The sequence below is a fragment of the Macadamia integrifolia genome, chromosome 8, assembly GCF_013358625.1.
Source record: "Macadamia integrifolia cultivar HAES 741 chromosome 8, SCU_Mint_v3, whole genome shotgun sequence".
NCBI lineage: Eukaryota > Viridiplantae > Streptophyta > Magnoliopsida > Proteales > Proteaceae > Macadamia > Macadamia integrifolia.
The window spans coordinates 32,342,133-32,366,225 of NC_056564.1; the positions used below are offsets into that span (position 1 = coordinate 32,342,133).

The 24,093-nt window shown below is 39.2% G+C and overlaps 1 protein-coding gene across 6 annotated transcripts in view; it reads left to right on the forward strand.

The window, feature by feature from the left end:
- LOC122086651 (SPX and EXS domain-containing protein 1-like) overlaps nucleotides 1–24,093 on the forward strand; it is a 62,601-nt gene that overhangs the window by 11,918 nt on the left and 26,590 nt on the right. For 4 of the 6 annotated variants that reach the window (XM_042655611.1, XM_042655610.1, XM_042655613.1 and 1 more), the window contains exons 3-11: nucleotides 1,988–2,123; nucleotides 2,234–2,367; nucleotides 3,817–3,855; nucleotides 3,979–4,071; nucleotides 4,200–4,316; nucleotides 16,561–16,656; nucleotides 18,306–18,419; nucleotides 18,805–18,858; nucleotides 22,816–22,863. In XM_042655611.1, the coding sequence (XP_042511545.1) occupies nucleotides 2,042–2,123; nucleotides 2,234–2,367; nucleotides 3,817–3,855; nucleotides 3,979–4,071; nucleotides 4,200–4,316; nucleotides 16,561–16,656; nucleotides 18,306–18,419; nucleotides 18,805–18,858; nucleotides 22,816–22,863 (777 nt within the window). In that variant the 5' untranslated portion in view covers nucleotides 1,988–2,041. Of the gene's footprint in view, nucleotides 1–1,987; nucleotides 2,124–2,223; nucleotides 2,368–3,816; nucleotides 3,856–3,978; nucleotides 4,072–4,199; nucleotides 4,317–16,560; nucleotides 16,657–18,305; nucleotides 18,420–18,804; nucleotides 18,859–22,815; nucleotides 22,864–24,093 lie in introns of those variants that run through there. The other 2 variants (XM_042655615.1, XM_042655614.1) reach the window with 2 other exon arrangements.

Genomic DNA, 24,093 nt, shown 5'->3' on the forward strand with positions numbered 1-24,093 from the left:
GGTCAACCAGCCAAACCAGACTGAACCTATCATTTACAGGTAAATTTCCAAATTGAGCTTGATAAGTATGCACATCATTTCTTCCAAATGTAATATTAGAATTAAATGCCAGTGACTTGTGAAACAAAATGATGAACTGAAAAGGCAACCCAAAAAAGACCATTTACTCTTCTGAGACCGATCAGTAAACCCTGATTCCAATCAGATTACTACAGGGTTGCATACTTGCATGACAAACAACAGGTCATCTCAAGTTGTTACAGTCACCGTGGGAAGAAAAAAAAAAAAAAAAAACTAATCATACGAAGTCTCAAGTTTCACCGACCGAGTCACCGACACATTGTATGGTGTCTGATGAAGATGAAAGAAGAAGAAAGAAGAAGAGAGAAACAAAAACCGTATGATGTATGATCAATATGAAAGAAGAAGGAAGAAGAAGGGAGAAGAAAGAAGAAAAGAGAAAAAAAAGCGCACAAATCAGAAATTAGAAATATAAACTAAAACATACCTGGAGATGTGGAAGGACACTTCGCTAGAGGTCGCCGGATGTCGTTGAAGCCTGTCGGAGGAGAAGGAGAAGCCGCCGGAGAAGAATAGAAGGAGGAGGCTCACCGTCGGTTAGTTTGGGGTTTTGCGATTTGGGGTGGAGACTGAGAGAGAATGAGAGCACTTTGCCGGAGGTCCCCGGATGTCGTCGAAGGCTGTTGGAGGAGAAGGAGAAGTCGCCGGAGAAGAATCGAAGGAGGAGGCTCACCGTCGAAAGTGTGGGGTTTTGCGATTTAGAGCGCAGACTGAGAGAGAATGAGAGGCGCGATTTAGCGATTTTGGTTTTATTTTTTTATTTTTTTATGGTAAGGGTTAAGTTATATGGTTTTTGATCGAATGCATCACCTGTGCATCAAAACATATACACCTGCCAATGAGAAAATGTAATTTGGAATCTTCATCAAGCAATTTTAAAATTTGTTTAAAAAAAAAAAATTTGATCCAATGCATCACATGTGCATCAGACCTTATACACCTCCCAATGAGAAAATGTAATTTGGAATCTTCATCAAGCAATTTAATAATGTGTTTTAAAAAAAAATTCGATCCAATGCATCACATGTGCATCAAAACTTATACACCTGCCAATGAGATAATGTAATTTGGAATCTTCATAAAGCAATTTTAAAATATGTTTTAAAAAAAATAAATTGATCCAATGCATCACATGTGCATCAAAACTTATACACTTGCCAATGAGAAAATGTAATTTGGAATCTTCATCAAAGCAATTTTAAATTGTACTTTTAAAAAAGCGAACACATAAGGTGACCGCCTCAGTCGTAAAGCGTCCTAAGGAGTCGCCTTATAGCGCCTTAGCGTATAAGGTGGTCGCCATATTCACTTTCCATAAGGCAGTGGACTGCCTTACCACCCATGGACCGCTTCAACGCCTCGCCTTACCAGCGCCTTAAAAACTATGAACAGTGTCATTAATTTTTGAATCAAATTGTGATCACACATTCCCCATCTGTACTTTTTTCTTGCATGTATTTGCTAGCCATGGTCAAAGCCTAGCCAATTGGTTAACCTATAGATACTATGGCGGACACTATTTAGGCTTAAAGTCCAAGAAGTTTGGTTAGAAAGACCCATTTGAAACCAATTTCAAGGCATCTGATTAATATTAAATTTCGCCTACGTGGTGTATAATAGTTAGTTTTAGCTGATCAATGTGAAATTAAAAAATGTAGAACATAGGATTTTTTTTTCCTTGAAGTAATAGACTTTAGTATCTGTAAACCATTTCTGTGACTCAACTTAGGCATCCACTTTTGGCTTATGATTGTGGTGTTCTCTGAAATGCATCACTTTAGCATTTTTGTCTTATTTGGAAATCCCTTTGCTTCTTTTCTAATCTTTTCAAAGCCGAAGAATCTCTTATATTGGATAAGTAGAGTTGTCTCCTTTTTGATATTTCTCCAAAACTTTCTTTTTGCAGGCTTCTATGATAGGTACAAAAACATAGAAGCCATCTTATATTCCATCTTCACCTATGTTTGGAAGTCCTGTAGCAGTTCCTTCTTACAGTCCTCATCTACGGCGTTCTGGTAGCAGGCCTGTTTTCTCAGACCTAGGTATGAGAATGCTTTGAGTTGTGCATGCGAAGAAAAATAAAAAGTTTTCTCTACTGTTGCATTATGTGGATATATCGGGCACAAGTCTAATTTTGTTCAGGTTCGTTTAGGATCAAGTGAACTGGGAAAGAGCACTGAGGAGCATTATCAACATCAGCTGGAACTGAATGAAATGAAGAGTGGAAGTTCACCATTGCATGCTACTGCTATAATGCCATCCCCAGTTTTCTTATGGAGATTCAAGGTCTGGTTCCTGATTCTATATCAATAATTATGTTGCTCTATATTCTTGGTCCTCTTTTTTCTTTTGGTACCTTAAAAAGTTATTCGTTGAATGAATAATGAAGTGACGCTTGTTAGTCCAAATGGATATAGCTCGTTGGAAAATGGTAGACTCCCAAGTCAAGCAATGGTTCCTTACAGTGGCGGCATGGGAAACAATCAATTGGTCAATAGAAAACTTCAATTCTATCATGTTAATGTAAAATCTGGTAACTGTGGATGACTCACACTAAATTTAACTCAATACTAGACTAACTTCTAAGTAGCTTATTAAGTTAGATTCCTGAGTGCTAAATATTGGGAATTAAAATGTGGCCTTCTAAGAGCTGTAAAAAGCAAGTGTAAAACCTAGTGCTGGACAGCTAGTGGAGAAAGCCCTCTAATTACGAGCAGTGTACTATGTCCACTAGTTGCTGGTTAAATCCTAGTTATCAAACTCTTCTTGGGTTGATATAGGTTCAATGATGACCCGCTTTTTAGCTTTCCTTTCCTTTGGTGACTTTTGTAGCTAGCTATTTTAGACTCTCTAAAGAATAGGCTGGTTTTAGTTCTGTGATAGAATCTCCTCAAAATCCTGGGAATGACCTTTCTAGTTCATAGAAAAAAAATTACTGAAGCTTTTGCTAGCTGTTTGTATAATATGAAGACGTAAACCTTTCTCTTTCCATTGAATGTCTGTACATTGTGGCTCTTTTCTTGGTGCCTGTTGTAAGATGACTGATGAATGAACGTTTTATATACTCTGTATGTCCTGCTATATGGTGATGTCAAATCCACAAGTGCCTTTGTTTTCACTTTTCATTGCTCTTCTGAAATTCACCTTTTGACTGAGAGAGAGGGGGATCTGTTCCCCCAGTTTGCAACCTTTTTGCATGTTCATATATTGTGCAATCCTTCTTTAACTATGTTCAATAATTTTCTTCTTTGTTGTGTTGGAAAGAAGTTCTATGTGACGGGGGAAAAAAACGAAAAGCAACTTTTGACTGGGTTGTCTGGTTTGAAGTGATGTTATTTCCATTCTAGTTTACCCTTTTTTTTTTCCATATGAGAAAAGTTTATTTTTTGCCCATGCCAAAACCAAAGGAAAGTTTTAATGTCGAATGAATGACAGTTTGGGGTGGGGACAAGTATAATTCAAGGCACTTTTACATCAATTCTTTGCATTCCAACCGAGCACGGTAAAGATCAGTTTTTGAGTAGATTATTCCATTTATTCACTAGTTCTTGCAATTTTCATTTACTTTACATCTAATCAAACATAGTCTGACCTTCCATAAGAGGAAAAAAAGAAAAGAAAAGAAATTAAAACATAGCCTAACCTTTTGCAGGAAAATTGATGTTTTTGTGTAGACAGACTTCTCATATGGCCAACTACATATTGATCATGATTAAATTGTGGTTGATTTTCCAGGTACTCCTGTTTCTTATCTGGGGCTTTGGGTGTTGCAAGGTTAGTTATGATCCTGATATTTTGTATACTGCAGATAGGTTAGTTGCCAGGAAGTGCAGCAGATCTTTGAAACTGATCAATTGTTGATCTGTTCTTAGTTGGGTTTCTCTTTTTAATTTGCAGATTGGTTGGGACTCTGTCATGAGAATGAGTGCTGATTTGCAGGATCTTTTTCTGTATGAGGCTTTTCTGTATTATAATCCTCTTCTTCTTGTGGTAAGTTATTTCTTTTGTTTTGTTATGATTTTAAAAGTCCAAACTACTTTGAAGATCTACAATCTGGGGAGGTGCTGGATGCTTTCATTTCCTTCATTCATGCCTTGATTTCTGTTTTGATTTTGCAGACTTTGATGGTGTGGCTTTGGGGAGTGAATTTATGGGTGTTTGCTCAGTCTACTATCAATTATGCTAAAATATTTGATCTTGACCAGGATCATCTTACACATAGAGAAATATGGAAGGTACTAAAGTTCCCACCTAGTACATTAATTAGATTATGATGCAGTTAAGATTGTCCGATTGGGCATCAGAAGACTTTATTTTGGCCCATGATTGGGTTCTATGGACCTTGGGGTTTTTTTTTTTTGGGTTTATCGATGTAATGAGCCTCTTTTATAAACCCATATTTGGGGTCTTAATTCTGTACAAAATATAGATTAGATTTTGTGGGCTCCATGTGTTAAGTTAATTTAGTCCTTTTTAGTTAAGTATTTGGTTGGATTAGCATTTTAAAAATTAAATAATTCACCTATAAAAAAAAGTTCAAAAAATTATACTTAAATGCTAAATAAAGATTAAAGAATCATACCAATGCAAGATATTCATCAGAAAAACAAATTAATAAACTGAGTTCATCATAGCATATAATTATGAAACATATTGTAATATTCATCATAAAAACAAATCAATACAAGACCCTGCGGTAGCTAGCTTATTATCTCTGTTCAAGACCCTGCATATGCTTATTATCTCTGAAACTGGGTTATTGCAGGGTCATGTCAGATGTCGTTCATTTATTTTAATCTAACAGGACTTAACATCAATACAGCATAACAACATTTGTATATATTACATAACAGAGGAGGATAAAAAGAAGAAGACGAAGAAGAATGAGTAGGGAGCAGCAGGAGTACGGTCTAACTCTCCAAGGTTCCAGCAACAGTAAGAAGAAGCCAGCAGGGACTTAGGGAGTGACTTCTAAGCCTCTAAAGTTCCAGGCTTCCAGTCAGAACCATGGTTCTAAATCTCATCAAAATTTCGGTTGAAACTTCGAAATTTCCTAGTTTCAGTATGGCTCAATATGAAACTACAGGTTGAAACCAAAATGTTACTGGTTTTGATGAAAGTTCCCAAGTTTTGCATGGTTTGACCAAACTGGTCCAACCCATGCTTCTGTAAGTGACATGTTTCGATAGAAACATACACTTTCCCATATTTCGACAAAATTACTCAAGTTTTGTGGTTTTCGACCAAGAGAGGGGGAATTTGGCCACGAAACATCAATTTTTGCAATCTTCTTCTATCATCTTGCATTATCAACCAAGATCAACCAAGAGAGGACTTTTTGGAGCTTCAAGGTAAACCCAATTTTTCCTCAAACTTATTTTTTTGTTCAACATAGTAGTATAGTAAAATTCTTTTAAAGCAACCATGTGTGCTATGTGTGCCACTTCCACATCCTCATAGTCTCAATGATGCATTCCCGAGGTTGGGATACCTGCAACATTTTGATGATGGGGCTTATAGGTGGGCAGTGATGGACTTTTAAAACAATTGTGTCCAAAACATGTCATGGGATGCATTCAGAGGAGTGGCTATGACATCTGCAGTGGTATGTACTTCTCGGATTGGAGCTGCCTAGAAACTCCTAGCATTGAGTGGTGAGTGCTATATGAACCAAGTTTTCCATATTACCTAGAAAAAGTGCCTGATTTTGCTAAAATTCCACAGGTTTTGATTTATATTTCCATCTAAACCCAAGATTTAGAACCTTGGTCAGAGCAACCTATTTTGGTAAGGGGAAAGAAAGTAAAAAAATAAAATAATGGCGGCATGGCCTCCTTCCTCCTTCCTCATGGTGATGTGAGGAGAGGAAGGAGGAGGAAGAGAAGAATAAAGAAGAGGGGGTAAAACAGAAGACACAATGAATTAAAAAAAAACTTGTTGGTTGAAGTTGTTGACTTTCTGCCTTTATCTCACGAGTCACGACTCTCACCGTCTAGGATTCTTGAAATCAGAGCCCAAAGTCGCAGTTGGAACTCGGAATAGCCATTGTCTTCTTGCGGAACTGGGATGGAGAAGCAATGAAGTCGAAACTCCTCTACCTTTGAATGCAGATTTGTAGGGTTTGGGATTTGGGGTTCTCAAGAGACGAGGCAGAATCGTGAGAAAGTTGAGAGTTTGGGAGGGTTTTGCAATTTAGGGGTTTAAATACACAGTTAGCATCCGCATTGATAGTCACCCGACCGCCCAGGTTCAAAGGCGGTCCAAGGTGTTGTTTAACCTTGAACACCTCAAGATACTTGGACTTAGGGTGTCAAGGAGGGAGGATGGCTCAGGCTGTCAGCTCCCGAGCTCGTCCCATACATAGTGTTGCTCAAGGGGTCGAGATTTACATTAGGACATGGAAGGGCACTGTGGATCTGTTGATAGTGCCTATAGACAATTTTCAAGTCGTGTTTGGCATGGATTTTCTTTGAAGGATCAATGCCATTTATCAGCACAATGGGCATTTGGAGGAAGGAGCTCCATTTATGGTCCCAGCGGTACAAGGGACTAAAGACGCCCCAAAACTTCTTTTGGCTATGCAGCTAGAGAAAGGAGTAAAGTAGGCAAAGCCAACATACTTGGCTGCACTATTGGGGCGAAAGGAAGATGGTCCTATTAAGGTTACTGCCCAAGCCAGTCGAGAACGTCCTTGAGGAGTTCAAGGACGTTATGCCACCTGAGTTTCCTAAAAGATTTTCACTAAGGAGGGAGCTGAATCATGCCATCGAATTGGGGCATGGTGCCAAGCCACCGGCCATGGCATCTTATAGAATGTCGCTGTAAGAGTTGGAGGAGCTAAGAAAGCAGCTCAATGGGTTACCTGATGTGGGATTCATTCGCCCTTCCAAAGCTCCCTATTGCGCCCTAGTTTTCTTTCAGCGGAAGCATGATGGATGGCTTCGACTATGCATCAACTATCGGGGGTTGAATAAGGTAACTATCAAGAACAAATATCCAATTCCTTTGATAGCCGATCTATTTGATAGACCTTGTAAGGAAAAATACTTTACCTAGTTGGGCTTGCGGTCCGGATACTACCAAGTCCGCATTGTTGAGGGAGATGAGCCCAAGACAACGTCCGCATGGTTTAAAGTATCTCCGATACCGATACTATACCCTTCGGTACGTATCTTAAATTTAGCTAACCAATATGGTGACTGATACTGATACTTTCCTTGATCTTTAGCATAGCTTAGTGTATCTCCGATACGATACGATACGATATCCTTCGATACGTATCTTAAATTTAGCCAACCGATACGGTGACCAATACCGATACTTTAATTTTTGGACTGTCACTCACGTGCGTGACACGTTTTGTCTCTTATGAGTTCTTGGTGATGCCCTTTAGGCTCACTAATGCACTGGCTACGTTGTGCACACTTATGAACAAGATTTTACACCCTTACCTTGACAAGTTCATGGTGGTGTACTTGGACGACATCGTTGTCTTTAGTAACACATTGGAGGAACATGTGCAACACTTGAAGATCATCTTCAAGGAACTAAGGCACAATCAAATCTACGTTAAGAAGGAGAAATGTGCATTCATACGAGAGGAGGTAATGTTCCTTGGTCACAAGGTCGGAGGTGGAATGATATAGATGGATGAAAGCAAGGTGAGGTCTATTCAAGAATGGGAAGCACCTACCAAGGTGACTGAGCTAAGGTCATTCCTTGGCTTAGTTCACTGATGCAGGTGATTTATTCAAAGCTATGTAAGGAGGGCTGCTCCAATCACCGATCTTTTAAAGAAGACAAACAATGGGCCTGGTCAGATTCATATCAAGATGCCTTTGAAGACTTGAAAAGGCTGTCATGGAGGAACCAATGCTTACCCTGCTCGACTATGGCAAGCCATTCGAAGTGCATGCAGATGCATCCGACTTTGCTATTGGCGGAGTTTTAATGCAGGAAAGACACCCTATTGCCTATGAGAGTCACAAGTTGAATGAGACAGAGCAGCACTACAATTCCATGAGAAGGATGTGGTGACACTACCTACTTGGGTCGAGGTTCGTGGTGAAGATGGAAAACGATGCCACTATCTATTTTCAGACTCAAAAGAAGTTAAGTCCTAAGTAGGCTAGATGGCAAGACTTCTTCGAGGAGTTCAATTTGCCTTTAAGCTGAGGAAGGTCAACTAAGTGGTCGATACACTAAGTAAGAAGGAGGAATTAGCTTCTTTGAGCCAACTAGAGGGGGAACTTCTAGACTTGATCAAGGAGTGCCTCTAACATAATCCTGTGGCTAAAAGCTTACTTGCCCTTGCACGAGAGACAAGACACGAAGGTTTTGGGAGCAAGATGGCTTGCTCTACACTAAGAAGAGGAGACTCTATGTGCCTAAGTGGAGTAACCTAAGGAGAAATCTCATTCACGGATGCCATGAAACTAAATTGGCTGGTCATCAAGGACAATGGCACACATGGGCATTGTTGGAAGCGTCATGCTATTGGCCTCAGATTCACGATGAAGTAGTGGTTTATGTGAGGACTTGTCTTGTGTGCTAACAAGACAAGGTGGAGCAGCAACCACCTAAGGGATTGCTAGAGCCACTCCCCATACCAGAGAGACCATGAGAGAGTGTCTCTATGAACTTCATTAGTGCCCTACCCAAGTCAGAGGGATGTGGGTCAATAATGGTGGTGGTTGACAGATTTTCAAGTATGGCACATTCATAGCTGCACTGAGGGATTGTACAACGGAAGAGGAGGCAAGGCTATTCCTAAAGCATACTGTTAAGTATTGGGGTGTGCCACGATCCATCATCAGTGATCAAGACCCTCGCTTCACAAGGAGGTTTTGGACGAAGCTGTTCAAGTTGTTGGGGTCAGCGCTACACTTTTTTAATAAGTTTCCATCCCCAAACCGACGGGCAGACATAGTGCATCAACAACTTGTTGGAGCTTTACTTGAGGCACTTTGTTAGTGCTAACCAACATGATTGAGCCAAACTGCTAGATGTTGCTCAATTCTCCTACAGTCTGTAACGAAGTGAGGTTACAAATCAGAGTCCGTTTGAGATTGCCACTGGACAACAATCGTTAACGTCACCATGGTGACAAGGCTATGTGGGGGAGAGCCCTTGACATTTAAGGTCGCTAGGGAATGGCAAACGAAGTTGGATGTGGCTAAGTCATACTTAGATAAGGCCACTAAAATGATGAAGAAATGGGCTAACAAAGGGAAGCAAGCATTTAGAAAACTTCAAGGTTGGGGACTTGGTATTCGTGAAGCTTCTACCTCAACAATTCAAGTCCCTAAAGAAGGTACACAAGGGATTGGTATGCCGGTATGAAGGCCCGTTCGAGGTAGTGAACAAAGTAGTAAGGTGTCCTACAAGCTGAGCCTACCTCCCAAGCTTAAGATTCGTCTAGTCTTCCATACTAGCTTACTAAAGCCTTATCATGGAGACATGGAAGACCCAAGTCATGGAACGTCGGCAAGGGCACCAATGGCCGTTACTACTTCCTAAGATAAGGGAACTCATCGACTTTCTATGGAAGTTCTAAGATCAGATACAAAGGTTCCACGAAGAAGATAAGACGAGGACGTCGCCGACTTAGGTGGGGGAGAGTGTCACAACCTGCCCAACAAAGGCCCACGGGCCAAGCTCACAACCCATGGACTTAGTTCATTGGGCTAAGGTTTAGTTTTAGAACTTTCTACCAAAGTATAGGAAGTCTAGATTGTTGAAAAAAGTCTATTGTCTACACCCTTCTTCCAAAGTGAAGATGGAGTCTAGACATTTCTAGGGAAGCCTCTAGAACCTCCGGACATTCTAGATAAACTCTAGAAACCAAGAAGGTTCTAGAAAAGGTTGTATAACTAAGGAAGAGGAGAGGTTTCTAGACTTCTCCATGACTCTAGAATTCTTCCTTAATGTGGTGGGAATGTTCTAGTCCCTCTATATAGAAACTTCCCGACCATTGGATAGATGACACTTGTAAATATCTTAACCATTCTTTGTAACTTGGTGTGCCTATAAATGGGGGTAGCCCCTCATTTGGCCAAGGCACCAAGCAAATGAGCGTCCAAGCATTGTACTCAAAGCTCTCTAGTGCAATACAAGTTTTTTCTCTCAAGCTCTCTTGCGTTCACTGCTTCTCTTCCCATATTCCTTAAGGAGCCTAGTAAGGCTGACTTAGTGCTAGTGAGAGTGCTAAGTGCAGGCGCAGTTGCTTAGAAAGGTTTAAGGCTGACTTTGTGGGTGTCTCTCTAGAATTATCTCAACAAACTCTTCTTTTGTCCTTTGCTTTTTCAACTTCCTATGTCTTCCTCCCTCCATAAGAGTAGTCATGTCCTTTTGTACCTCACCAGGGACATTGGAGCATTTGGCCATACCCATGTAGCCAGTAGCTAGATGCCATTTAGTCTAGTGGCCCCTTGAATTCATGATCTTGCCACAGTGATTACATTGTGAGCTTTTCTTATCAATCCTTACAAGTACTCCATGCCTTTATGTAATGTCTCCACTTCCATTGTCAGCCATTGTGCAATTTTCTTAGTTCTGACGTTGTTGCATATAAAAATGTATATTCTACATCATTTTTTTTCTTAGTTAAAAATAATTTATATAATTTAAAAAAAATAAAATAATACCATTATTTGCAAAAAATAATAATGGGACGAGACATGAATCATAATTTTCAGTTGTAAATACAATAATAATAATTTCATCAGTATTAAAGAATTTCAAACCAAATCAGAAAAATTTCCCCCCTTTTTTTGAAATCTCTGTATTTTTGTTAAATAATTTTTTAAATCCAGAAATTAAAATAAGTAATTTTGGAACAGAAAAAAGATCCGACTCCAAGAGGCTGTAGATCGGCCAATGGTGTCGAACGTATATAAATTGAGCTCTAAACACTTCATATTAATCTTATTTTTTTTTTTAAAATTATTGCAAGAAAATCAATTTTTTTTTTCCAGAAAATTTAAAAACAGAAGATAAACTCTGGCTCCGTGAAGTCAGATTGGGCTACAGTGGGTAAGATATAAAAAATTGAATGCCAACCACTAAGTATTTATCTATTTTTTTGGAAGAAAATAGTTTTTGGGAAAAGTGATATACATCCAACTTTGAATTTTGCACAAGTCTTCCATCAACTCAACAAATTGTCACTTCCATTGCATTTCTCTACCAAGTACTTGTTCTAACATTTTACAACAACAATTTGGGCAAGAAAGCACAAAAAATGGGTTTACTGGAAAAACCTATCAGAATGAGCGAACTTCAAACCATTTCGTTCGAAACTATGTAACTATAGCCAAAGTAACGTTTTGGCTGAAATATCAGCGAAGCGAAACTTTGGACCAAAATACGATGGAAACCTCAAATTTTCTGTTGAAATATGTACATCTTTAAACGTCACATGTGGTTTCGTTTTGAGCCTTTGTGAAACCAAAATATTTCACGAAGTTTCGCGAAATCGAATATCACTTCCGTATCTGCTGCAAAGGATGGCTTCCTCTGTTGAAGTCGGTCGAGGTTGAGCAATGACAACGTTTAAAAGAAATGCCTCTTAGTGGGATAATAAGGAAGAAGGGACGATGGGCCTGTAAAACATCATTGGCATGTGTATAAATGTACACTTATCAAGCTAGACAAGAGGTATGAGCCTGGTTTAAAGTATCTCCAATACAATACAATACCTTGTGATACGTATCTTAAATTTAGCGGACTGATACGGCGACCGATACTAATACTTTAATCCCTAATCTTTGGCATACGATACGATACTATACCCTCGGATACGTATCTTAAATTTAGCCGACCGATACAACGATCGATACCGATACTTTTAATCTTGGGTATGAGAGACATTGAAATGGAAGATGGACATAATCAGGACTTACTAGGTACTGCTATAATGGTAAAAGGTGGGAATCATCCTTTTCTCTCTTCTTTTTTATGGGTTGAGAGGCTAGCTAGTACTAAAGGCCTCTGCGGCAGTTGAGAGGGCCAAACATTATATGTCATGGAGGCCACCATAGAAGAGAACTTGGTTGCAATTGAACCTCCGCGCATATTGGACCTTGAACCCCTCCAGCCGGGTTAGGATGAGGCCAGCACCGTTCCGGAGGAGTTAGATGATCCATTGACGAACAAAGTCTATGTTGTAGAGCTCTTTTCTCTCCTTCCACTGCCTTTGACTCCACCTCATTTGGGAGTGTACCCTTGACCGTGAAGTCTGCTAGGGTTTACCCCTTGATGGTGGTGCGTGGTTTATATGGAATGTTGAATTTTCCCAGCTCTATTGACTAGCTTACGAGTCGAGTTGAGGTGTCCGATTTCTGCAGTATCTTCTTAAGGGGCTGGTCGGTTAGTATGGTGATGGTATATGATTGGTAGTATCGCTTGGGCTTTCTAGCCATTCTGACCAGAGCATATGCCAGCTTTTCAACCTTCTTACACCTAGTCTCGGTGTCTATAGCACTCTGCTTGCGTAGTAGATCGGCCTTTGGATTTTTCTTTCTTCTTTCACAAGGACCACATTGATTGCCACTGCTAAGTATAATTGTAGTTCATCCCTTGTTTCTAGCTTCACGAGTAGGGGTGGAGATGCGAGGTACGCATTGAGTTGTTTGAAGGCCGTTTGGCACTTGTTCGTTTACTCGAACTTTTTGGCATTCTTTAGGGTCTTAAAAAAAGGTAGGCATATGGGCCGATTTGGACATACATCTACCCAACGCTGCTACTTGGCCCGTCAACTCTTGAACTTCTTTTATGGTCCTTGAAGGAGTCATTTCTCTTTTGAAACCATAAAACCGAGGAACTTGCCCGAGGTGATTCCGAAAGCATACTTTGTGGGATTTAGCTTCATGTTGTACCTTCTAAGCACTTGAAAGGCCTCTTCGAGGTCGGCCACATGGTTCTTGGCTTTGAGGCTTTTGAAGAGCATGTCATCAACATAAACCTCCATGTTTAGGCCGATTTTCTCTTTGAAGAGCTTGTTGAGTAGCCTTTGGTAGGTTGCTCCCGCGTTCTTTAGTCCAAAGGGCATGACCTCATAGCAATATAAGCCTCTCCTTAGTGATGAAGGCTGTCTTTGGGATGTCAGGAGGACACTGTTTCCTGATATGGTTATAACTAGAGTATGCATCTATGAAACTCAGTATCTCATGACCGGCTGTAGCGTCGATGAGGAGATCGATTCGAGAAAGTGGATAACTGTTCTTTGGCAGGCCTTGTTTAGATTGGTGAAGTCGATGTAGATGCTTCATTTTCCATTAGCCTTTGGGACCATGACTATGTTGGACACTTAGTTGGGGTAGAGTATCTCACGGATGAACCTTTGCTTTAACTAGCTTGTCGACCCCGTCGTCAAAGACTGCCTGTCTTTCTGGAGCAAAGATTTTCTTCTTTTTGTTTGACCGGCTTGCAGGCTGGATCTTCACTAAGCTTAAGTTTGATGGTGACCTCTTGGGCTATGCCGGGCATGTTTGTGGTTGACCAGGTGAAGACATCCGAGTTTACTATTAGGAATTAGATCATCTCTTCGGCTGTCATCACCCTCTACCACTTCCACCAGAGTTGGGTCTTCTGCCGGTTCGCCTCTTCATTGATCTGAATCATTGCGGTGGTCTTCAATCATTATTAGTAGCGCTTCTCCTGACCTTTTTTTTTCACCTCAGAGGATACTTGCATAACACTGCAAGTGCTGTTTGGTCCCCCTTGCATTCTCCAACTCCTTTTCTGTAGGGAACTTCATCTTGGTGTATGAGGGATCTATAGTCAAAGTTATATAATGACCTTTATCTAAAACAAGGATTATCATACATAAGATCAGTGTCTAGAAGTATACACCCTAACTAAAAGTTCCTATTCTGAAATAAATTTGTTTATAATTGTAAATTTATGAAATTATGTTTGTAAGTCATCCCTTATTTTGTTTAAATTCAGAAAGCCCATCGTCTTCAGGAATATTTATTTAATCACCCTAGATTTTGTTCATACTTCTCTTGATGGTGCAAAACCTTAATGTAATTACAGAATTGCCATGGGTTATGTGTTATTTGTTGTGTAGCGTCTTTTTACTTCCAATTGGAATTTCTACAAACAACAACAACAACAACAACAAACTCAGCCTTATCCTTACTTAATGGGGTCGGCTACATGGATCCATAAAATAGGCAACGAAATAGGAAAAAAAGTCCACATAGAGTTGGGGTAGGGGAGAAATGAAAGGATGAAAGATGAGAGTAAGAGGAAAGAGGCGCAACCCACTTAAGCCGAGAGAAGCTTAGCTCCTTGGGCTGGCAACTTAGATCCTTGCCTTCCAATAGGCTCTATCCAATGTCATACTTGTGGCAAGACTGAAACTATGCATGTCATTCCTCCCACTTTGTCTATGGTCATTTTAAGCTTGCCCCTAGCTCTCTTAGCTCCTTTAATCTGAATCAAGTCACTCCTTACAGGAGCGTCCTCGGGCCTCCTTTGGACATGGCCATACCACCTCAATCGGCATTCCTAGAGCTTGTCGTTAATTGGGGCAACTCCCAAATCAACTCTAATACTCATTCTTAACTTTATCCTTCCTAGTTTTCCTGCACATCCATCTTAATACCCTTATCGCAGCTACACTTAGCTTCTCTATATGACACTTCTTAACTACCCAACATTCCACCTTATTCAACATAGCTGGTCGCACAATAGTTCTATAAAATTTCCTATTAATCAAAGGGATACACTGGTCACACAACACTCTGGACACACCTCTCCACTTCATCCATCACACTTTGATTCTTTGTGAAACATCATCTTCTATGTCACCTTCTTTACTTATGGTTGACCCCAGATATCGAAAGTAGTCACTTTGTGGAATTTCTCACTCCTCAATTTTTACCATATCGTTATCCATCATAGAGTGGCTAAAGTTACACATAACACATCGTATACTCCATCTTTGATTACTAATCATAAAACCTTTTGTTTCCAAGGTTGATCTCCGTAGCTCCAACTTAGTGTTAATTCCTGCTTTATTCTCATCATCTAAGACAATGCCATTGGCGAAGAGCATACACCAGGGGACCTCGTCAAGAATGCTCTTGGTTAACTCATCCATGATAAGCGCAAACAAATAGGGGGCTTGAGACCTCCCAAATTGGAATTTCTATTATATATATATTTGGATAATTTAAAAAAATAAAAAAAAATCCATGAAACTATTGAAAATAGTAGATATTTACGGGTTAGACATTAGATAATTGGTTGAAATTTTTATATGTTGTAAGTCTTTCATGAATCTATGATTTGGGTGAACTATGGAAATATTTGAAAATTCTTGAGTTTTTTTTTTATTTTTTTTCCAATTTAGAAAATTAGAAAACTGTATAATTAGGGTAAATGTTTGGTTTTTTTTCCCCCCTCAAATGGTGTTTAATTTGTTTGTTTTAAAAAATTGTAAATAGATAATTTATGATATTGGGAGTGTGTAATCCTTTGAAATTTTATGTATGGTTGAAATTTTCAAAAAAATGCATACATGTGTATTTTTTGTTTTGTTTTATCTCCAAATGGTCTATAATTGGAAAAAAAATTGTCAATACATATGTTTAATTGTTCATGTGTTACGTAAGCTTGTGATGCCATTACGAAAGAAATTTGAATCCTCTTTACTTTTGTCAACATGTTTTAGTGATTATATTCGTGATTATATATCATCACTTACTACTTATTTATGCTTTATTATACCTAAAAAACACTAGCTTTATACGTATCCAATACATATGTTAAGCATATCCAACATCTCGTATGGTGTTTTACGCTTCAAAACTTTGTTTTGCATATATCCTAAGCATTTCCATGCATTTCTTGACTATTTCAATGCTTATCTTTTGTCTATACAATCCGTTTGTGAATTCCGAGTCATCTCTTAAAACTACCCTTCTGATATGCTGATCAATACTGATACTTGACTCCTTGGTGGTACTAAACCAATACCTCACCATATGGTCCAGTGAATGTCTTAGAAAAAAGTCAGTGTTGCTACCCAGCAAGCAATTCATGGTGACTTTATCAATAACTTCATGAATGTGAGTGATCCTCTTGTAAATCCCACAGAATGGTTATGTAATACACTTTAAAGTGCTTATGGGAGGGAAATACACCTGCCAAAGTACCTTTCCTTTTCCCAAGGGGACCAAATGCCATCTCCAATCATGGGCAACCAAGGAAATAGGCGAACCTGCTAAACAACACATAAACCTAATATATAATGAATGAACAGAATAAAATTTTGCTTGTCCTGTTAGAAGATTCATCTCTTGATTTTGCATTATGTTGTGAAAAAAATTTCTCTTTTTCATATTCAAAGTATTCATTCTGCCAGTAGCGATTACTTTTGTTTCAGATAATGATCAATGTAGATTCACTAAGATTTATATGGTGACATATTCCTAAAGTCTTCTAGGTTATGTTTTGAATTTTCAGTGTGCTACTTGGATGGCAATCATTGTGCCAACAAGCATGACAGCTTACCTTTATCTTTACTCTCATGGAGAAGTGTCTTTGGCGGCATCACAACCAGTGTAATATCTACTTCCTCTCATAAGAGTCTCAAGAATGATTTCTCTATTAATGCTTAATATTGGCCAGTCTTTCCTTTTGGTTTTGGTGTGTGTTTTGGGGAAGGGGGTGAGGGTAAACATTTTGTTTCTTGAACATATTAATATCTAATATGGAGTTATGTTATCTGTAATGAGTCTGTTCAATTATATAGTAGTTAATCTAGGACTATTTTTTTTCACCATCTACAGAGTATGGTATTATCATAAAGTTCTCTTACCTTTTCCAAAAGTTCTCTTACCTTTTCCAAATGGTGGAATTATTCTAAGACTCCACCTTATTGATAAGTTCAGCATCTAGGAGCAGACACAAACTTACCTAGGTGCCTTCTGGTCTATGTGAGGGGTGAGTCTGGGTTTCCACTTGGGTTATTGGGTGTGAATCAGAAGGATAAGACCTTTTGATGTCCAGTACAATACTTGTGCTTCTAGAAGAACCATATGAAGGGCTATGAAGTGTAGTTTTGAGGTGCTGAATGTTTTCTGAAGTGGTCTTTCTTGCCTGATAGATTTGGGTTCATTTGGTGATGCTAGAGCACATGCCTTCTAACAGTCATCCAGGATAATATTTACTGGTGCAGACATCTGAGAAAATCTGTATCTTTCAATCTATGAAAAAAGCATCATTCATTTCTGGGAATCCTAGAGTTTCTTTCTATTTTGTTTTTTCTGGCAACCAATAATTTCGTTCATTGCGTAATAGTCTGGACCGAATTATTTTGATCATTGTATACTTGTAAGTTGTAACCTATTAAAGAAGCCTCACCAAATGCTGGGTTCGGAGGAGAAGGATCGTGCCCTTTGATAGAGAATGGATGGATTTGGGTGGACATGACCTTTGCCGGTGGTTCAAGTTGTGACATAGTAGGTAAGCTTGCCTGTGCTGCTGCTATCTACCAAGTCTGGTTGGAGCGTAGTCTCAGACGATGGACCTCCATCTAAAGATCCATCCAGCAGAATTTGGCCATCATCACTCTTGATATTAGAAGCAAATTATCCTCGGCCTCCTCTCGTTGCATCGACTCCCCTTGGAATAGGCTAATTGTGGATTCCTTGGGTTCTCCCCATTTCATTGCACTCTTCCCATGCCTCTTCTAGCTGAGGTCTGGGTTTAGCTTGTATTGTTGTTTTGTTGTTTTTTCTTTCTTTGGTAATGAATTTTTTAATTCACCCACAAAAAAGAAGAAGAAAGTTTCAAACAATTTTCTGTGGAGCGTATCATTCCTAGCAAAGTTTGGAAATCTGTCTTCACCTTTTTGATTACTTTAGTTATTTTATAGTAGATATATGAGATATCATGGGGGATGTTTTGGTTCTATTTATCCTCTCTCTCAACTGATGAACAGCTCCCTGTTTGAATTCATTTTTTTTTGTACTTGTTGGGTTATTTGGAAGGAGGGGATAGGGAATATTTAACAATAGAAAGATATCCTAGAAAATTGCTTCAGGCTTTGGAGGCTGTTGGTGGAGTTGGTTTTGTTCTGTTCTGTGGATTTGTTGTGCATATAAAACCTGCCTTAACATCAAATGAGTTGAAATAGCAATCTATTTCTATAACCTTTACTTGTACATCAGATGATGCATGTTAAAGTTTAAATTTAAATGTGGCAGGTACTCTTGTATGCTGCTGTCATGATGATTCTCATATTTCCTTTTGAAATATTTTTTCTATCATCACGCTACTTCTTTTTAAGGACTCTTTGGCGGATAATACTTCCATTGCAGGCAAGTTCTAATTTGGTACTAATTTTTTTTTCCATTATTACATTTTAAGGACACACTTACTACTACTCTTTCCAATTTGTTTAGCTTTGACATGTAATTGATGTCTCCTCTAATGGTTCTAGATTTCTCAAGGAAAAATTAGATATGAAGTTACTCTACTCACTAAAGTTTGTTCGATGAGATTTTCTTATAAGGTTTCAAAAAAAGAAAAAAATACGTAGCAGATGAATTTTTTTAGAATAAATTTCTATTAGTATGGCTAGAATTCTTCTACATTTTTGGATGAGTATGTTTAATTTCTATGATATTTCATTTACATGTAGGAGTATCAAATTTCTTGGGGCTATGTAGTGCTTTCGACTTAATGAATTTTTGATCGATACAGGCGATAACATTTTCTGACTTTTTCTTGGCTGATATCCTAACATCCATGTCCAAGGTATCGCTTCCTTTGACCTTATTCAATCTCCCCTTTATCTTTCTGCATCTCTCCCTTATCTTTATTAAAAAAGAGATGGTCAATGATTTTTTTGCTGCAGTAGAAATGGTGGAATGGATATTGGAAAATTTTATGACCACTCTCCCAGCATTTTGGTTTTTAGGGTATTTGTGTTTCGGCAAGAATCTGATGTTTAACAATTTCTCTTTCAATTACCTATATTTTGGCATATCAAAACGCTGTGAGGTCTTGTAGAAACTGAATGAATAACGATGTAATGTGATGAAATTTCACTACAAATGGACAATTTCAACCCAATAATTTTGTTCTTGTTGGGAATTTAATGTAGCATATCTCTGATACAATACGATACTCTCTGAAACGTATCTTAAATTTAGTCAACCGATATGACGACCGATACCAACACTTTAATCCTTGACACCTATGGAAGGAAAAAAGAGAAGAAGAAAAAGGGAGAGAAGAAACCAGTGTCCAAGGAAGAAGAGAAGAAGAATAACAAAATCACAAGATACCTGTCACCATAGTCTGAGGAAAGATGCTGCCGTTGGATTCACCTGAGTCTCAACCACTGGAATTGGCTGTCGCTGCTGCTAGAGTCGCCTGAGGTTGTAGTTGTAGTGGGGGATGAGGGTTAGGACTTGATCTTAAAGGCTACTTGAACCTCATCATCCCACCACTAAGTCTCCCAGAGGAATAATGTTTTTCTTTCGATTCGCCAAGGGCATCTTTAGAAACCTTCTTAATATAAATAGTCATCTTGTTCCACATTGAATTAGTGTCTCCCTCGAAGTCCAACTTTCCTTCTTTGGCCTTTTTACCAACAAAGGGGGAAGCTCCTCTTCATTCTTCTTCTTCCCTTGGATTGGAATCAAGATATCATCAATACCACCCAACTACCCTTCTAAACCACTGTTAATGGAGTGTAAAACAACTCACATGAAGCCTTCAAACTCTTCAACGGCCAACAGTGGAGGGTGGGGGGGGAGTTTCAAACTAAAAATCCATAGCCTTCCTCAACTTGAAACCCAAATTTCTTGCTTCCATTAGATAGAGGACGAAAAAACTGTGAAAATGCAACTTGAATGGACCAAAATGGCCTTGTGGTTAGAAAGCTATTGCAATTTGAAGTTGGGTTAACCACAGGCCTTCAAATGGAATCTTTGTACGACGGCATGGGCTGTGCTGACGGCGTGCGTAGTGGCAGCTTGATTGTGGCTGCAGATCTTGAATCTTTTTGAGCAATGAATAGAAGCCGTCAGATCAACGTAATGGCACTTTAATGGCAGCTATAGATTAGGAATCACGGTCTCTGCTGATGCAGGTTGTCAGTGCTTGCATCAGCGAGCAGGCTGCTGTTGAGCTGTGATTCGTTGGCGCAGTGCGAATCTCGCTGGCTGTCGACTTTAACCTTATAAAGGCGAAATTAACTGCAGCCATCGTTCTGGATTTGTCAGATCTGTTTCAAACCAAATCTCAAGGAATGGCATTCCAGTGCTTGTGCACACGTGCATGCCACACACAAAGATCCTGGTGTGATGCTGGAGTGCCCATCTATCATTCTCGATGCACTCAACAAATAGGGGGCCACACAATGGGATCACCTCCGCCCATTTTTACGCAAAACAGCGCCTTTGCCCATATTGGCATCTTGCCTACGTGACAAGGGCACAGCCTTCCATTCACAAGCTTCTCACTCTGTTTAATTACCACCAGCTCCCTACTCCTCTTACTTTAATGGTGGAAACCCCCAGTAACTCAGAATTTCAAAATTACACCCAGTCCCCTCACTTTCAAAATTATATTTCCAAAAATAACTGTACTGGCCAAGAGGTTTTGCCACCTCTCGGTTTGGATATTTCGGATCCATCACGCGAAATATCCGATCAAGACAAAATGAAGTGCGTTGGAACCACAACTCGAGGCTCTACAACTTTCCAGAAGACCCGATTGTCAGACTCAGCCATGCAAAATGACCATAATGCCCCTGAAATTTTCGTATGCCATAACTTCCTCATACGGAATCGAAGCGCGACAAAACAAAGTGAGTTGGAAAGATTGGATTTTTCTCACAAGGTCACATTAAGAAAATTTCTTCTAATAAATTAATCTTCAGTGCCGAGATTGACCCTAACTACCACATAAGCTAGTTTTTTATTGTGGATTCTGTAACTTCTTCATACGATATTGAAACGCGATGAAACCAAGTGCGCTGGAAAGATTGGATTTTTCTCGCAAGGTCACATTGAGAACATTTCTTCGAAAAAATTTATCTTCAATGCCGAAACTGTCCGACTGCCACATAAGCCAATTTTCTACTACAAATGCCGTAAATTCTTCATATAGTATTGGAACTAGAGGAAATCAGGTGCCTTGGACAGGATAAATTACACTCCAACTTTTTCATGAAGAAACTATCTTCCAAAAAAATCATTTTCACTGTCGAAAATGCCTCCGAGCATAAATAGGCCAAATTTTGTAGTTTTGACCCGGCATCCCACACCACCTATCATAGAGGAATCAATCACCTCCATATGCACCGTGTAGCTCTGTTATCTCATCAGAGGCATTGAACGCTGCCGCGCCACCACTTTCGGCCATGTCACTGAAACTAGCCACGTCATCACCGCCATGTGGCCGAGGTTGCCAACAAGGACAACTATAAAACAACACGTACATTGTTTCCAATGCTGCCACTTGTCTTGAACTTATTGTCACTAAACTATCTACCATTGCTAGCTGTACCAGAACACCTGTGAATCCTGCCACATACTATGGACGCTCTGTCACACCAAGAAACTACCTGTGCACCTCTGTATTCGCAGCTTCCATCTGTACTATTGCTCTGCTAACTCAGACTGCACTGCCACTCTTATTGCACTGTATTGACAACAATGAGGACTCCACATGCACTTTGGGTACAGCACATTTTTCGTCTAATCTGTAGATGATTTCAAGTCCCAAAATGTGTCTGATTGGATTTAGAATGCAAGGAGCCAAGGAGCGGTTCACGGCCCAATAAACTCATGAAATCACAGCTTTATAAATGTCCAAATATTTAGAGGGCGTACCTCGGCGCAACGGTAAGGTTGCTCCATTGTGACCAAGTAGTCACGGGTTCGAGTCGGGGAACTTACTCTTTGCGAAGCTGGGGTAAGGTTGTGTACATTATGACCCTACCTAGACCCTGCAGTGGCGGGAGCCATGTGCACTAGGTACGCCCTTTTATTATTGTTTCTATAAAGTTATGCTATAAAGTTAAAACAATGAAATATAGCAAAGGAAATCGGCAGTCTCTCTTAGTTACTTGCTGTATCTATATCTTGGAAGCTATACCAGAAAAATGCATGTTTGGATCTCTTTAATTCCCAATAATTTCTTGTAACTCATATAGATGGCGAGATGCTCATACAGAATGCTTACGTCCCTTGTAGCTCTTTTTAAATGTTTGTTAGTTCATACTGGTGTAGATTTAGCTGCATATTATTGTAAATATTTAGCTACATATTATTGTTAGTAATTAAAAATAAAACCAAAAGCAATCATTTTTATAAAGTTATTATGAGTTATGACTTAACTCCTCTTTAATCTTCACAATGCCTCACAGATCTTAACGCATCTGACATATTTGAGGATTTCTTTGAAGTTCTTGCACTATTTTAATTGTTTCATTGTGTTTGGTCGATGCATATGAATATTACTGAGCTGCTGCATCATCTTGGGTCCGGGACCTTGTTCGTTGGATTTGATCCCTAAAATCATGCTCATTACAAAATGTGGCCTCTTAATTTTTACATAAAATATCACTTGTACTTTTCTTCACTATTGAAGAATAAAAGGATTTATTTTCTACTGAAAAGTTGATTTAGATGTATTCTTGTTAACTGTTAGTTCTTTGCTGTCATTCCTGGTTCTGCTTGTAATTGTTAAAATGTTCAGGTACTTTCCGATTTAGAGCGTTCCGTCTGCCGAATGGTCAATCGACAGGTTAGTGTTTACATGTTATAGTCAGTTTTGTTTGCATATTCTTAGTTAAAGGTATCTCCCAGTTTCTTACTCCAATCAAAATGAATTGACTAGTGTTGCATCCTGTATAATGTCCACTGACTTAGTAATTGGTATGCTACGTTGTCCATTCATTTAATATGCTTCCAGCTTTCTTTGTGGTATTCTTCAATTTGTATTCTCATCTTTATGCAAATGACAATCATTCTTTTGCTACTGCAATGGAAATCTGTGTTGAAAAAACTACAACTGAAATATACTTTGTGAAGAAAATTCTGGACTGCCCGACTTATCTTTAACAGACTCTCCAAATTCTTTTTGTCTTGTGCCGAAATCTCAATAAACCTTTACTTCCGGAGGCATCAAGCGCAACTCTAGTGGTTTTGTTCCTATGGGGATTCTTGGAGCTTCATGGAGGGACTTTTCCTTGGACTGGTGCTTGCATGCTTGGTGATAGTGAACCTCACAGACACTTGAAGTCCATAGAGGTGAGGGAGATGGTAATGATATCTCACTCTGCTTGTTTGCTCATTGTCCCCTTGAGTTGATGGAGTTGCACTTTGCATGTTTGACGAAGTTCCTTTGAGCTCTAGAGAAAGGTGGTTTTGAGGTCTTTGGTTGTTATCAAGCATAATGGATTTGTGAATCGTTGATGGAGTTGCACTTTGCGTGTTTGACGAAGTTCCTTTGAGCTCTAGAGAAAGGTGGTTTTGAGGTCTTTGGTTGTTACCAAGCATAACGGATTTGTGAATCGTTGATGGGAAAGCTAGTTCTCCTCCATCTGCCACTTGTTGAGTTGAACGATGGTGAAAATGGAGATACTGATGAGCAGGAAAGCCTTCTCCTCTTGTTGATGTATTAGTATCATTGTTGTATCGAAAGAATAAACTAAGAGAAACCCCAACAAGAACCTTGCTGCTGCTCTTCCTTGATAGAGATCATAGTTGTTATGGGGTAGCCTAGGCGTCCAAGCGGCCTAGTTAGGGTCTGGGCTAGTGTTGTCTTACTGCAATGCGCAACACTTATTTATGTCAAATATCATTTAAGTAAATTAAGATTTTATTCATAAATAAGGAAATACCCCCTTATTTGAATTGAATAAAAAGAGTTTAAAAATCAAATTCCAAAAGAAATAAGAATCAGCTCTCTAGTCTGAGAACAAAAACTGGATTTTTTATTGTAGGGGTGATTTTCAACTTTCAAATACCTGAG